General features: G+C 51.9%; 1 protein-coding gene across 1 annotated transcript in view; it reads left to right on the top strand.

Annotated features, from left to right (window-relative positions):
* Nucleotides 1-13,963, top strand: part of NPAS2 (neuronal PAS domain protein 2) — a 192,892-nt gene that overhangs the window by 168,927 nt on the left and 10,002 nt on the right. Inside the window, exons 14-16 of the mRNA XM_082357201.1 lie at nucleotides 1,721-1,821; nucleotides 4,367-4,456; nucleotides 9,110-9,256. Coding sequence (XP_082213327.1) covers nucleotides 1,721-1,821; nucleotides 4,367-4,456; nucleotides 9,110-9,256 — 338 coding nt within the window. The remainder of the gene's footprint in view (nucleotides 1-1,720; nucleotides 1,822-4,366; nucleotides 4,457-9,109; nucleotides 9,257-13,963) is intronic.

Below are 13,963 nucleotides of genomic sequence, written 5' to 3'. Positions count from 1 at the left end.
CCCCCCCCCGCCCCATCTCCACTGGTCTCTTCCCCCCCTGCCCCATCTCCACTGGTCTCTTCCCCCCCCCCCCATCTCCACTGGTCTCTTCCCCCCCTGCCCCATCTCCACTGGTCTCTTCCCCCCCCCCGCCCCATCTCCACTGGTCTCTTCCCCCCCTGCCCCATCTCCACTGGTCTCTTCCCCCCGCCCCCGCCCCATCTCCACTGGTCTCTTCCCCCCCCCGCCCCGTCTCCACTGGTCTCTCCCCCCCCCGCCCCGTCTCCACTGGTCTCTTCCCCCCCTGCCCCGTCTCCACTGGTCTCTTCCCCCCCCCCCCCGCCCCATCTCCACTGGTCTCTTCCCCCCGCCCCCGCCCCATCTCCACTGGTCTCTTCCCCCCCTGCCCCATCTCCACTGGTCTCTTCCCCCCCTGCCCCATCTCCACTGGTCTCTCCCCGCCCCCGCCCCATCTCCACTGGTCTCTTCCCCCCCCCCGCCCCGTCTCCACTGGTCTCTCCCCGCCCCCGCCCCATCTCCACTGGTCTCTTCCCCCCCCCCCCCGCCCCATCTCCACTGGTCTCTTCCCCCCCTGCCCCATCTCCACTGGTCTCTCCCCGCCCCCGCCCCATCTCCACTGGTCTCTTCCCCCCCTGCCCCATCTCCACTGGTCTCTTCCCCCCCCCCGCCCCGTCTCCACTGGTCTCTCCCCGCCCCCGCCCCATCTCCACTGGTCTCTTCCCCCCCTGCCCCATCTCCACTGGTCTCTCCCCGCCCCCGCCCCATCTCCACTGGTCTCTTCCCCCCCCCCCCGCCCCATCTCCACTGGTCTCTCCCCGCCCCCGCCCCATCTCCACTGCTCTCCTTCCCCCCCCCCGCCCCGTCTCCACTGGTCTCTCCCCGCCCCCGCCCCATCTCCACTGGTCTCTTCCCCCCCCCCCCCGCCCCATCTCCACTGGTCTCTTCCCCCCCTGCCCCATCTCCACTGGTCTCTTCCCCCCCCCCCCATCTCCACTGGTCTCTTCCCCCCCTGCCCCGTCTCCACTGGTCTCTCCCCCCCCCGCCCCATCTCCACTGGTCTCTCCCCGCCCCCGCCCCATCTCCACTGGTCTCTTCCCCCCCTGCCCCATCTCCACTGGTCTCTTCCCCCCCCCCGCCCCGTCTCCACTGGTCTCTCCCCGCCCCCGCCCCATCTCCACTGGTCTCTTCCCCCCCTGCCCCATCTCCACTGGTCTCTTCCCCCCCCCCCCCATCTCCACTGGTCTCTTCCCCCCCCCCCCGCCCCATCTCCACTGGTCTCTTCCCCCCCTGCCCCATCTCCACTGGTCTCTTCCCCCCCTGCCCCATCTCCACTGGTCTCTTCCCCCCCCCCCGCCCCATCTCCACTGGTCTCTTCCCCCCCGCCCCGGCTCCACACTCTGGTTTCTCCACTGGCACACGCAGCCGACATAAAGCAGGCGACGTGCGGACCCGGTGACGTGTGAGATCAGGCAGCTGGTTGCACCACGCGGCGGACGTAGAGCTCGTGGGTGGTGCTCTGCTGTCATCCACCTGCTCCCAGGTGATGCTGGAGGCTGGCAGAACCTCCGTGGTTCTCGAAACGACCTCCACTTGCGCTGGGCTTCCTTTATCAGATTCCAGCCAGGCCCGTGTTGCGAGCACACCGTGGTCACCGTTCCCCTCTTTTGATAAGAAAGCTGTGAAGCGTGTGCACGTCTGAAAGGTGATGTGTTTCTTGCAGCTACTCCAGGCAAGCTGAGGGCAGAGGCCGGCACCGCGGCTTTGCCGAGATCGGCTCGAGAGCTCCCCGCGCTAGGGCTCAGCCAAGCAGCCGCGACGCCGGTACGTGAGTGACCCCGAACTCGTCACCCAGCCTGTGCTGCGGCGTCGCGGGGGCCTGCGGGGCCACAGGACTGCGTGCTGCACCTCCGCAGAGAGCCAGCTGTACTTACACATTGCTGGTGGCAGGTGGGGGTGGGAAGTTAAGAAGTTTAATTGGCAACAAATTTGAAACATTTTTATTCCAAAATTAACATGGATGTATATCCACAGAATTCAAAATCCAAAAGAGTTTTAAAGATAAAGCTCAAAACTTCAAATTTGGGGTCACACCCCCAGAGCCTCTGGGGGTGCGTGATTAGGACCCTCCTAGTTTAGATCCCATTTCACTCCAGTGCAGATGTCTGAGAAGCTTGATGTCAGCAAGAAGGTCCCCCTGCATATATCAGGCAGTGTCCCTCATATATGCCAGGCCTCTCCAGAACATCAGGGAACGTGTGGCCTCCTAGAAAGCACGCTGGCTGGATGCAAAGTCACTGATGGACCTACCACACTCCCGTTATCCATCACCATGGAACAAACCACACCAAACTCAGTGGCATACAGCAACAGTCATGGGGCTTCCCTGGTGGCGCAGTGGTTAAGAACCCACCTGCCAATGTAGGGGACACGGGTTCGAAGTGGGAAGTGGGAAGATCCCACATGCCGCGGAACAACTAAGCCCACGCGCCACAACTACTGAGCCTGCGCTCTAGAGCCCACAAGCCACAACTACCGAGCCCGCGTGCTGCAACTACTGAAGCCGGTGTGCCTAGAGCCCGTGCTGTGCAACAAGAGAAGCCACTGCAATGAGAAGCCCGCGCACCGCAAAGAAGACTAGCCCCCGCTCGCTGCAACTAGAGAAAGCCCGCGCGCAGCAACGAAAACCCAACGCAGCCAAAAATAAAATAAAATAAATAAATTTTAAAAACACACAAAAAAAGAAAGAAAGCAGCAGTCATTTTCCATGTTCATGGATTCTGGGTCAGGAATTCAGAAAAGGCACAGTGGGGGTGACTCCTTTGCTGCCTGGTGTTGGAAGCCTCCCCGATCAGGGCTGGGAGGTCCACATCCCCGGTGTGTCTGCATCCCCGGCTGATGGCTGGGCCCAGCTGAGAGCATCCTCTGTTGACTTGCGTGGACCTCTCCATGCCATCCTCCCGGCATGCTCCTGGGTTCCAAGAGGAAATATCTGGAGAGGGACTTCCACGAGAGCCGGGCGGAACTGCGTGGCTTTCTGTGACCTTGCCTTAAAAGTCCCACATGTCACCTCTGCCATCCCTCTCGGGCAAAGCAGTCACAAGCTCACCCACAGAGAGGGACACAGACCTCGCTGTCAATGGGAAAAGTGTCCCCAAATTTTAGGGGCCACATCCACATAGTGGCCAAGTACCTCCTACTCATCCCTCGCTGACCTTTTAGAGATGGGAGTGAAGTGTCTCCTTCCTTCGTGCTGTCACCGTGGAAGTTATGCCCACCCTGCTGAAAAGCTTGGGCAACACGTTTTATTTTCAAACAGAACATGACAAAGACCACTTTCTTAAAAAAAAAAAAAAGACCACTTTCTTTGTCTCCAGCCACCTTTTGACGAGCTTGTGAGCTCTGATGGCCGCTCTTCTGGTATTGGCTGTCCGTGCAACTCTCTCTGCCACTGCTGGTGACACAGTTCTGTCCCAGCTGTGTAAGGGAACAAAACTGGGGGAACCAGAGCCAGTCCCGGGTTCTCACTCAGAACAGCTCTCCTGCTGCCTCCGCTCCTGATGTCCTTCCGGGGACAGCTTTCCACTGGGGCTGCCTTTTGTAGTCCCCAGGGCCTGGGGCAGCTTTGGGGTAACTTCAGAAGAAGGTTTTTACTTTTCTTTTCAAAACTCTCAAGAGCCTCGGGAAGCTGAGGGCTGCATTTCTTGTCTCTACACGTTGTCCCACCCCACCCCTGCCCCCCTGCCCACCTGAGTGATCAGGGCGCAGAGGCTGGGACTCAGCTGACCTTGCAGGACTCTCTCCACCAGATTGCAGGCAGAGTCTGGCGAAGCTGCAGCCACATTCACTGCCTGGGTGGGTCAGCGGGTAGAGACGTGCGGGGGCCTGTCCGTCGGCATTAGTGTTGAGCAGAAAGGCCACGCAGAGCCGACATGGGTTATGAGTTCCCATTCTTTCTGCTGGACAGCACCACTAAGAAAGCATTGATCTGGGAAAAGAGCGACCAAATCCACCAAGAACGGAGCCTAGAACAGGAGGCGAGGCAGGGTGGGGTGGAGATGCCCAGCTCCGGCCGGTGGCAGGGCTCTGCAGAGCACACTGTGATGGAAGGCACCGGGCCCGAGTGCCCACAGTGCCCCCCACCCTTCACCAACCGCGTGTCACCGCTGACTCCGTGCCCTGCAAGGGCAGCAACCTGCGACCCCACCTTTCCCGGGGAACATATGCCTTCCAGAAGTAAGCCGTCCACTCTAGGGCAGAAGGGCCTCCTTGAGGCCAGAGAACCCAGCTGGCTGAGAGACAGCACCCGGTCCTTTCTGTAGCGGCCCAGAAGCTGCATTTGACAGCAAGGCCCCTCTCCTTTCCCCAGGCTCCCCTGCCCGCCCCGGCGTCCTGTGACATCACACAGCAGCTCCTGCCTCAGACCATCTTGCAAAGCCCACCTGCCCCCGTGACACAGGTGAGTCTGGGACTCAGGGCAAGGGAAACCCGGGGCAGCACTTCCCCGAGACAGGATGCTGGGGTCCTCTGGAGGGTGTGGGTGCACTGGTGCCGACCTACAGGCTCCACACCAAGGCCCCCCAGACGGGACTGTTTCTCCCCACGTGCAGGTGGGGCGTGTGGAGCTGTGGACGTTGCCCCTCCCCCGTCCTCATCTCCATCCATCCTCCCATTGATCTTCTCCGGCGTCTGTTTCTCAATCCTTTTAACAATCTTTCTTCATCTCTCTGCCACTTTTCCGTGTTCCTCTCATTTTTCACGACTCCTAATTGGTCACGATATTTTAGAAAAGGTCTGAAGGAAGCCAAATGTTACAGGAAGACTTTGCAAGGGTTTAAAAGCTCTGAGTCCAGTATTATAAATACCACATTTTTAAAATAAAGGATCAGGGCTTGGCTGAGTAATTCCTTCTATGTTGCAACAACGTTCAGCGAGTTACTGTTTGGGTCAGTCAGGAAGTGAGTGTGAAGGACGCAAAGATGCTTGTGGCGCAGCCCTCGCTTTTGGACTTGGAGTTCAAGGGCGAGATGGGCATATAAACAGAGAAACCGCCACGGCAGGGCGTGTGTTTTTATAGAACCAGTAAGAAAATATTCTGTCTACGGAAGTCCAAGGGCAGTTGAGCTGACTGGCCAGACCTCTGATTTCCATTCCTTTATGACATATTGAGCTTTGCCCCCTTTCTGGCCACAAGGGGGTCCCAGGGGGGCAGTCCACCAAGATGTGTCCTTGCCCACACACTTGCCAAAGTATGGACGTCTGTCTTGGTGCAAATCCGTCACCACTGGTGAAAACTCTTTCAGAACATACATCGTTCCCACTAACAGTGGCCTCGCATGTTTTCCTGGAATAAGAAAGACACATGCTGCTAGCACGTGCTCCTTGCCAGAGTTAGGCTTAAGTAAGGATATAAAACCTACCCAGCCAGAGTCGACTAATGCAAATGATCTATATTCATCCTCATTAGGAAAAAAAAGAAAAAGAAGAATTTTTTTTCTCTTCAAATTTCCAAGGCACATTTGGTATGAAATGAGTAACTTCTTCAGTCCAAAGGCCCATGAAATGAGAATTCCTTCATCTTGTGGGTCTTGCATTGTAATAAGTCATGGTGTGATAAAGGCCCCTTTGGAATTCTAGTTTTTCATATATTGATCTTCATTTTAATTAACAGTAACAGTTCTTAGTCTCTTAGGCAGATTATACTTAATAATAACCATTTTTTTTATTGGAGTATAGTTGTTTTACAATGTTGTGTTAGTTTCTACTGTACAGCAAAGTGAATCAGCTATATGTATACATATATCCCCTCTTTTTTTGGATTTCCTTCCCATTTAAGTCACCGCAGAGCATTGAGTAGAGTTCCCTGTGCTATACAGTAGGTTCTCATTAGTACCCTATTTTATACATAGTACCAATATATGTGTATATATGTCAATCCCCATCTCCCAATTCATCCCACACCCCCCTTCCCCCTTGGTATCCATACATTTGTGCTCTATGTCTGTGTCTGTATTTCTGCTTTGCAAGTAAGATCATCTATACCAATTTTTAGATTCCACATATATGCGTTAGTATACGATATTTGTTTTTCTCTTTCTGACTTACTTCACTCTGTATGACAGTCTCTATGTCCATCTGCTTCACTACAAATAACTCAATTTCGTTTCCTTTTATGGCTGAGTAATATTCCATTGTATATATGCACCACACCTTCTTTATCCATTCATCTGTTGATGGACATTAAGGTTGCTTCCATGTCCTGGCTATTGTATATAGTGCTGCAATGAACAGTAACCGTATTCTTTAAGATGTTCTTGTGTAATGCTGGCCTTTCAAATCAGATAGTTCTTCTCATACCTACTCACGTGAAATAATGAGATTCTACAATTTTCTCTCTTTCCCCTCACTGATGTTATCACTGTGGTACCCTATCAAGGGAAAGGGGAAAAAAATAAAATCCAAAATCTGGGAAACGGTTATCTGGCTAAGTGATGGTTTTGCTTCATAGCGTGTTGCTAACGTGTCTCTAAGTTAGGGGAAATCTCTTTATCAAAAAGGCCACAATCAAGAATATAACAAGAGACTCATGCTTGGGTGTCCTGGAATGCCTTGGGAAAATAAGAATAAATGAATAGAGTAACACTCATGAAGCTCGGTGCTGGCACCTTGCCGACCACCGACCCCCTCACTGTTTCCCTTGGGAGCCGACGGACAGCCCAGTGCATCTACCCCTGGATGTGGATGTCATAGCCTGAACTGTCTCCAGACTTTGTAGAACCCAGCACAGATGCTTTTGTCTTTTGTTATTTTAATTGAATACCTGATAACAGCTTTTCTTTCTCAATCAAATTCTCTTTCAAAATCCCAGCTGGTGCTTTGATGAGTGAGATTCTGATTGAGACTTTTGTGATACAGTCTGGTATAGGTATTTTTAAGCCCATGTTTAGCAGCAGGATTTTTCAGTGAAGTCTGAGGTCAAAGCCGCTCTGATTGGGGTGGAATTGGGGGGTGGGGAGGTGTCATTGGCAAAGTCTCTTGGCCTCTCCCACCTCCTGAGACTCTGGGTTCACACTGGGGCCGCCCCCCCACCTTGCCGTGGACCTGGAGCCAGTCACAACCTCTCTGCGTGGCATGGGTGTGTTGCGAGGAGGTACAGGGTCCTGCTTTGCTGGCCTGGCAAGGGTAGGTCTCCACAAGTGGTGGCACCTGCCACTATTTTTCTTCCTGGTTCTTTTTCTTATTATTCTGCTGCTCCAAAACTGCAGTCAGTGTGATTCCATCCTCTGGTTTATCCTGCCTGTATTCTAACCTCTCCCAGGCTCCCTGTGTTTCCATGGATGGGAGGGCAAAGGGCAAAAGAAAAGAGACAATCTCTGGAGGTGTTTGCAAAGGACAACGGGCAAGAAACAGACTCAGGAGGTTGTCGGAGGTAGAGACTGAGGGAATGCAGATTAAGTCACTGTAAAAAAAAATAAAGGGGTGAGTGGGGGACAAAATAAAGAGCAGAAGCCCCAGCCCAGCAAACTCACTTTCCTCAATAAGCAGGAGTCACGGACAGCCCCACATCGCCCAGAGCAGGGCGGGCAGCCCCGGGAGTGTCAGCTTCACCTCCCGTCTCATGACCTCCCCCCTCCACATTTCCTGCAAGGAAAGAACCTTGTGTCCAGGTAGACAGGTGACACAGGGCAGAGATCACCTGGGAAATCTTCCTAAAGCCAGCCTCCATCCCAGGAAGGAGTCACAAGGCAGGAGGAAGGGGACGCTTGGGCTCTTGCACACAGCAGACGTCCGTGCTCCTGCAGGGTCACCTCCGCCAGCGGTACCCCCTGGGGTGCACATAGGGCGACTGTACTGCTTGTCTCCTTAGCTCTTTTTTACACAGATTTCCAAGAAGTGCAGGGACAGCCTGCAAGTGAGCCTGGGGAAGTGAGGGAGGGTGATGAGGCTTTCACGGCCCCAGGAGGGTTTAGAGTACCATCAAATCCAAGCTTGTGAATTCCCTGGCCGTCCAGTGGTTGGGACTCCACGCTTCCACTGCAGGGGGGCACAGGTTCAACCCCTGGTCAGGGAACTAGGATCCCGCATGCCACATGGTGCAGCCAAAAAAAAAAAAAAAAAAAAAAAAATCCAAGCTTGTCTGTGAATTGTTCCAGAAGAGCCCTGCTCTCCAGGATCAGTTTTAGGATAATGATAGGATCCAAAACAGCATGTGAAGCTGTCACATGCAAATCGTCATGCCCTAGATGAGAGAAAAAAGGGAAGGGGGCTGTCTGATGCCTTGCTTTTTTTTTTTGAGATATAGTTGCTGAACAATATTGTATAAGTTACAGGTGTACAACACAGTGATTCACAATTTTTAAAGGTTACACTCTATTTATAGTTATTATAAAATATTGGCTATATTGCCTTTGCTGTACAATATATGGTTGTAGCTTACTTATTTTATACTATGATAGTTTATACCACTTAATCCCCTACGCCTATCTTGCCCCGCCCCCTTTCCCTCTCCCCACTGGTAACCACTAGTTTGTTCCCTGTATCTGTGAGTCTGTTGCCTTTTTGTTGTAATCACTAGTTTGTTTTATATTTTAGATTGCACATATAAATGATCTCATGCAGTATTTGTCTTTCTCTAACTGACTTATTTCACTTAGCATAATGCCCTCCAAGTCCATCCATGATGTTGCAAATTCTCATGCCCTGCTTTTGACATTCCTCTCCAAAACCATTTGTCCGTCTAACCGAATTTAGAATATGAGTTTGTAAGCACTGCACTGCTTACAAAATCGTGTCCTGATTCTGTGGCCCTCCCAGACTCCAGCGCAATAAATGAGACCTGCAGGTTCCCATGGGCCTAAGAAAAGCTCACGGGGGGTGGGGGTGGGGTGGGCAGGGGGCCCTGGGCCACCCAGCCCTCAGCCAGAACCCCTGCTCCCTGGTGCGCTCCTCAACAGTGGGTCACTCATTGCAGCAGTGGGTCAGGGATGCTGCAAAGGGTGGGTAAAGGACCGGAAATGAAAGTGTGCAGGGCCGCTCAGAGCAGCAGCAACATCTGTCTGCAAGGCTGAGATAACTCTTTCATCGGGTTCTGTGTTTTGACCCCGCCTTCAAGTTTTCAGCACAGCTCAGCATGTTCCAGACCATCAAAGACCAGCTGGAGCAGAGGACGAGGATCCTGCAAGCCAACATCCGGTGGCAGCAGGAAGAGCTCCACAAGATCCAGGAGCAGCTCTGCCTGGTCCAGGACTCCAACGTCCAGGTGATGCCCCTTCCTGGGCCGGTGGTGCACTGAGCTCTGTCCTCCCCCCTGTTCTGTGATGTGTCCTCATCCACCCTTGCAGGGGCAGGCAGGACTTCCTCCAAAGTCCTCTGTGCTGCCTTACTGAGCCCTGCCTCCTAAACAAATTGAAACCTCCACCAGTGAAGTGCGAGGAATGAATCCCACCTCCTCCATCCCCAGCTCCAGGGCAAACCTGAAATTCACATGACATCCTCTTCACTCACTCCTCACTCTGTTGGGCACATGTTTCCTGCATCACATGCGCTTTCTTTCACGTGTTTGGTGGTCGGTCGCCCTGCCCTGACTCCGGCCTCCCTCCTATGGGGTTTTAAACTCCCAGCACATGTGTAACTACTTTCTGAGCACCCGGCGCAGGCTGCTGACAGAGAGATGGAAGCAGGTCTGCTCTTTCCTCTCATCCAAAGCATGAATGCAGGGAGATATGGGAAATGATCTGTGCTGTGTACCCTGCACCCTGCAGGGGGCGGCCGAGGAGGTGGGAGCTGGAGGTCAGCGCCCTGGCACCCCTGGGCCACCCCACTGCGGCACAGCGATTGGGGCATTCCGCATGCTCTGACAGCAGCTGCTTTTAACTGTGACCCCACCCCATCCCCAGATGTCACGTCTTTGAAGCCTTTCGAGAGATTCTTTCTGGAGGAAAAACTTTATATATTGGATCTCTTTCAAGGATAAATTATTTCCACTTAAATCAGTCCAGGACTATTTTTGTTCCCAAGTGCATGCCCTTGGTTGTAAATGTAGCCAACCTTGGAGTCTGCCCTGAGAGACGTAAGCATTGGCAGCCACTTGAGGAGACAGAAGGAAGAAGAAGACACCCCTGGGGGAGACGGCGGGAATGCTGGCCCTGCTGCCCCCTGCCCCAGCATCCACACAGCCCCGCGTGTGGACACAGTAACACCCCAACGGGCGCAGCCCTGAGCTGAGATGAACGCAGGATAGCGCAGAGGTGTTAGGCGGCCTGGCGACGCCTACAGCCGGCCATCCTGCCTCCCTGGGCCCCCGTAGGCGCTCCCGGCGGGCTCTCCAGAAGTTCAGGGACCCCAAGCAGCCTTCTCTGTCCAGCGGGGCCCCTCGCCTCCCCTCGCCTCCCCTCGCATCCCCTCGCCTCCCCTCGCCTCCCCTCCCCTCCCCTCACCTCCCCTCCCCTCGCCTCCCCTCCCCTCCCCTCCCCTCGCCTCCCCTCCCCTCCCCTCACCTCCCCTCCCCTCCCCTCCCCTCGCCTCCCCTCCCCTCCCCTCGCCTCCCCTCCCCTCCCCTCCCCTCCTCCCCTCCCCTCCTCCCCTCCCCTCCCCATCCCTCCCCTCCCCTCCCCCTCCCCCTCCATCCCCTCCCCTCTCCTCCCCTCCCTCCCCTCCCTCCCCTCCCCCTCCCTCTCGTCCCCTCCCCTCCCCAAGGCAGGGGAGCCCAGTCAGGTGCGCCTGTGCAGAGCCCTGGGCACCAAGCCCCGCCCATGGCCCTGCTCCCGGCCCACAGCCCTTCACCCCACCCACCTCCTCAGTGACACCCCCAAACTGCCTAGGGACAAGACTGCAGCATTTAGGTGAAAACGCATGGAGTCATCAAGGTGTCAGTCCCTTGTTACTTATTCGTTCCCAGCAGTCTTATTTTCTCACTGATCCAGGGTCCGACGGCTAGAACTCCTGACTCCAATTACTTGAATGGAATTTTTACACTAACAGGGAGGGGGCACTGAGCCAGAAGCTGCTGAAAGCAAGGTAGGCGGATAAACAGCCGCCTCACAGCCCGGACTTTTCTATTTTCAACTTTAAAGCTGAACTCTTAAATAACTGGGACACAAGGCTATCTCTTTCACTCCTTGACATGAAGGATTATTGCTTTTCTTCCTCCTGACAGTGCATTTTGTTGACCCCCAATGTCTAGCACCTGAGCTTTGTAAGGGATGACGTGGGAACCAGGCCTCCTGCGTGTACCTCCCCTGGTTTCTTCCCTGTGACCTTATCTTTGCAGTGGAATTTTCCAATGAACTTGGAAATCCACAGATAGTCAAACCAGAGAACGATTCCTCAAGGAGTCTTTCTTCATGTATTTTTGCAAGTCTAAGGATTTAAAGAAATACGTTCTGAAATGTTTAGCCAAAATGTGACTTAAAAAAAAAAAAAAGAGAGTCAAGCATAAAGGATAAAAGCAAGTAAAAATTACTCCGCTCCTCCCCCTGAGAAAAGTGGGGGGATAGATTAAATAAGAGCAAAACGTTGATAATTGCTGAAGCCTAGTGATGACACATCGGATTTCATTATACAATATCTATTTTCTGTACGTCTGAAATGTTCTGTGATAATAAGTATTTGTAAAGCTAAGCATGTAAGAACAATGACAAACCATATGTGAGCATAGGATTGGTTTGTTCTGGAAAATGAGAACTATTTTTTTCCTCTAATGACTTTTTCCACTTGAATTAGGGAACTGTTTTTCTCGTGCTTTCTATAAAACTGACCCGAGCCTAGTTAAAAAGTCATCTTCTTAAGCTATGAATTCTCCTTTATTGTCGCTAAAGCAGAGGCAGGAATGTGCACACAGTAGCAATCCCCCTCGCCCCTTCCCCCTGCCCAAGTCCTTTATCCCAAGTTCAGCGGACTTTCCTACCTAGTCCATTGGCTCGGAGCTTTCATTGAGACTATACTGTGTGTGCCTGAGATGCTTGCTAAGTATGATTTTTTTTCCAAAAGAGATTGGGTTATGAGGGAGAGGTTCTCAGGGTGTTGTGTTTGCACCTAGATGGGGTCATGAAGGGCGCTACATAGAGAGCTGTTCTGTTGAAAAGTTGTCACCCCTTGCGTCCGTGGGAGGCTGCTTCTTAGTTTATTTCTGAGAGAGCATTCGCGCCCTCTACTGGCGGTTGAAAGAAATACCGAGAAAGACACCTGTGACAATGGTTCACAAAGAACAACCAATGGTTGGTTCTTTAATCCATCCTTCCACCCGTCCGTCCTTCCACCCCTCTATCCATTCACCATCCATCCATCCACCATCCATCCATCCATCCATCCATCCATCCACACACCCACACATCCACACACCCACACACCCCCCCACCCCTCCATCCTTCCATCCATCCACCCATCTGGCAGACACCCAGTATGTACCAGGCCCTTGATTAGGTACTGTGGGGATACAGAGACACACAGGACAGGGTTTCTGCCCTCAGAGAGCATACATCAGTGGGACAGAGTAGCAGACCAAGCAGTCTCTGCCATAACACAAGCATAAAGTTTCCCTTCTTTGAGCAAAAGCTTAATCTATTTGTTGATTCATTTATTTATTCTATTCATTCCTCAGATAGTTTTTATATGCCCAGAGAGACAAAGGAGCAAAAGGAGCTCCTTTTTTATTTTAGTGTTATTGTTATTATCTAACATTTATTGAGCACTTAGTACTGTGCCTCAGCATAAATCCCATTTGATCTTTTATGACATATGTGCTGTTAATGTCACTGTTTTATTAGTGAGGAAACTAACAGTGACTTTGAAAAGTTTTGAAAATTGCCCAAGGTCTTACCACCAGTACATAGTGGGGTTGGAATTTGAACTAAAGTCTGTCCGATTTAAGCTAGATTATACTGCCTGTCATACATAAAGGTTGCATTTATTTGAACTCTAATTAGAAGGTAAATTGTATCCCACCAGAAAAAATACATGTTATGTAGTTTGAATATTGGGTTTTTGCTGAAGTGTAAATTACCCTGTGTGCTGTAAACAAGCCAGGTCGCTGAGATTGCGTAAAGCACTAATCCTAAAGGTTTGGGTGTTGGATCTGCGAGGATGGAGACCCAGAACATTCTTCTTAACTTCTAAAGTGACAAAGAGCCCTCATTCAAAACTGCAGGCTTTTCTGGTGGGGGTGGGGTATGAAGGAAAGTAGGGAGACCTGGTGGTGTGGCAGGAAGGGCACTAGATGGGAACCTCGCTCGGGTCTCTGGGAGATGACTTGACACCCCCTGCGGAGCGGATGCTTGAACTAACTAGTTAAGTGTCTGCCTGGCGTGATTTCACATCTGTTGTTCCAAAACCACTCTGTCACTCAGGAAATGTCGGCTTGTCAGTTCCATACTGGGTATGAGGTTATGCTACACTGAGTACAGGAATCGGGGTTAAAGCTCCAGACGCTCGGAAGGAGAGAGCCTTAGCCGTCAAAGCTAAGGGCCTAAAATGGAGTGGAACACTGCTTGTCAAGAATCTGATACAGAGAATACCAGTTTTTAATGCCCAAGAGGAGCTTTTGTTAAAAGAGCTAGCTACAGGTCTTAGGTTTAAATTATTATTGAAATTACCGAAGTTGTTTTTCTTAAGCCTTTAGCGTCAGTTCACAGATTATATTTTATTTCCAAATCTACTGATTTGGCTGAAAATAGCAATGCTTTTACTTGTGTTTGTTCACGTTCAATCAGTTTATAAATTTAACAAATGGTAAATCATCAACATTCTCTACCAAAGCCATTAACTTCCAAATTTAATATATCTGAACCTTTCAAACATTTCATGTACCTAACAAGGCAGACTTATAAACCTAAGAAGTAAAATCTTTCTGGGCACTTAAGGAATTCTTTTAAATTGAATACACCAAACTTATAAACGAGGTGGATCAAGGTTCTCAGAACCACTTAAACACTCTTTATAAACTTGACCAAATTCTCTTAAACCTTTCCCA

This window comes from Balaenoptera borealis (genome assembly GCF_965194805.1).
Source record: "Balaenoptera borealis genome assembly, chromosome: 15".
Taxonomy (NCBI): domain Eukaryota; kingdom Metazoa; phylum Chordata; class Mammalia; order Artiodactyla; family Balaenopteridae; genus Balaenoptera; species Balaenoptera borealis.
This window is presented reverse-complemented; position numbering and strand designations above follow the sequence as displayed.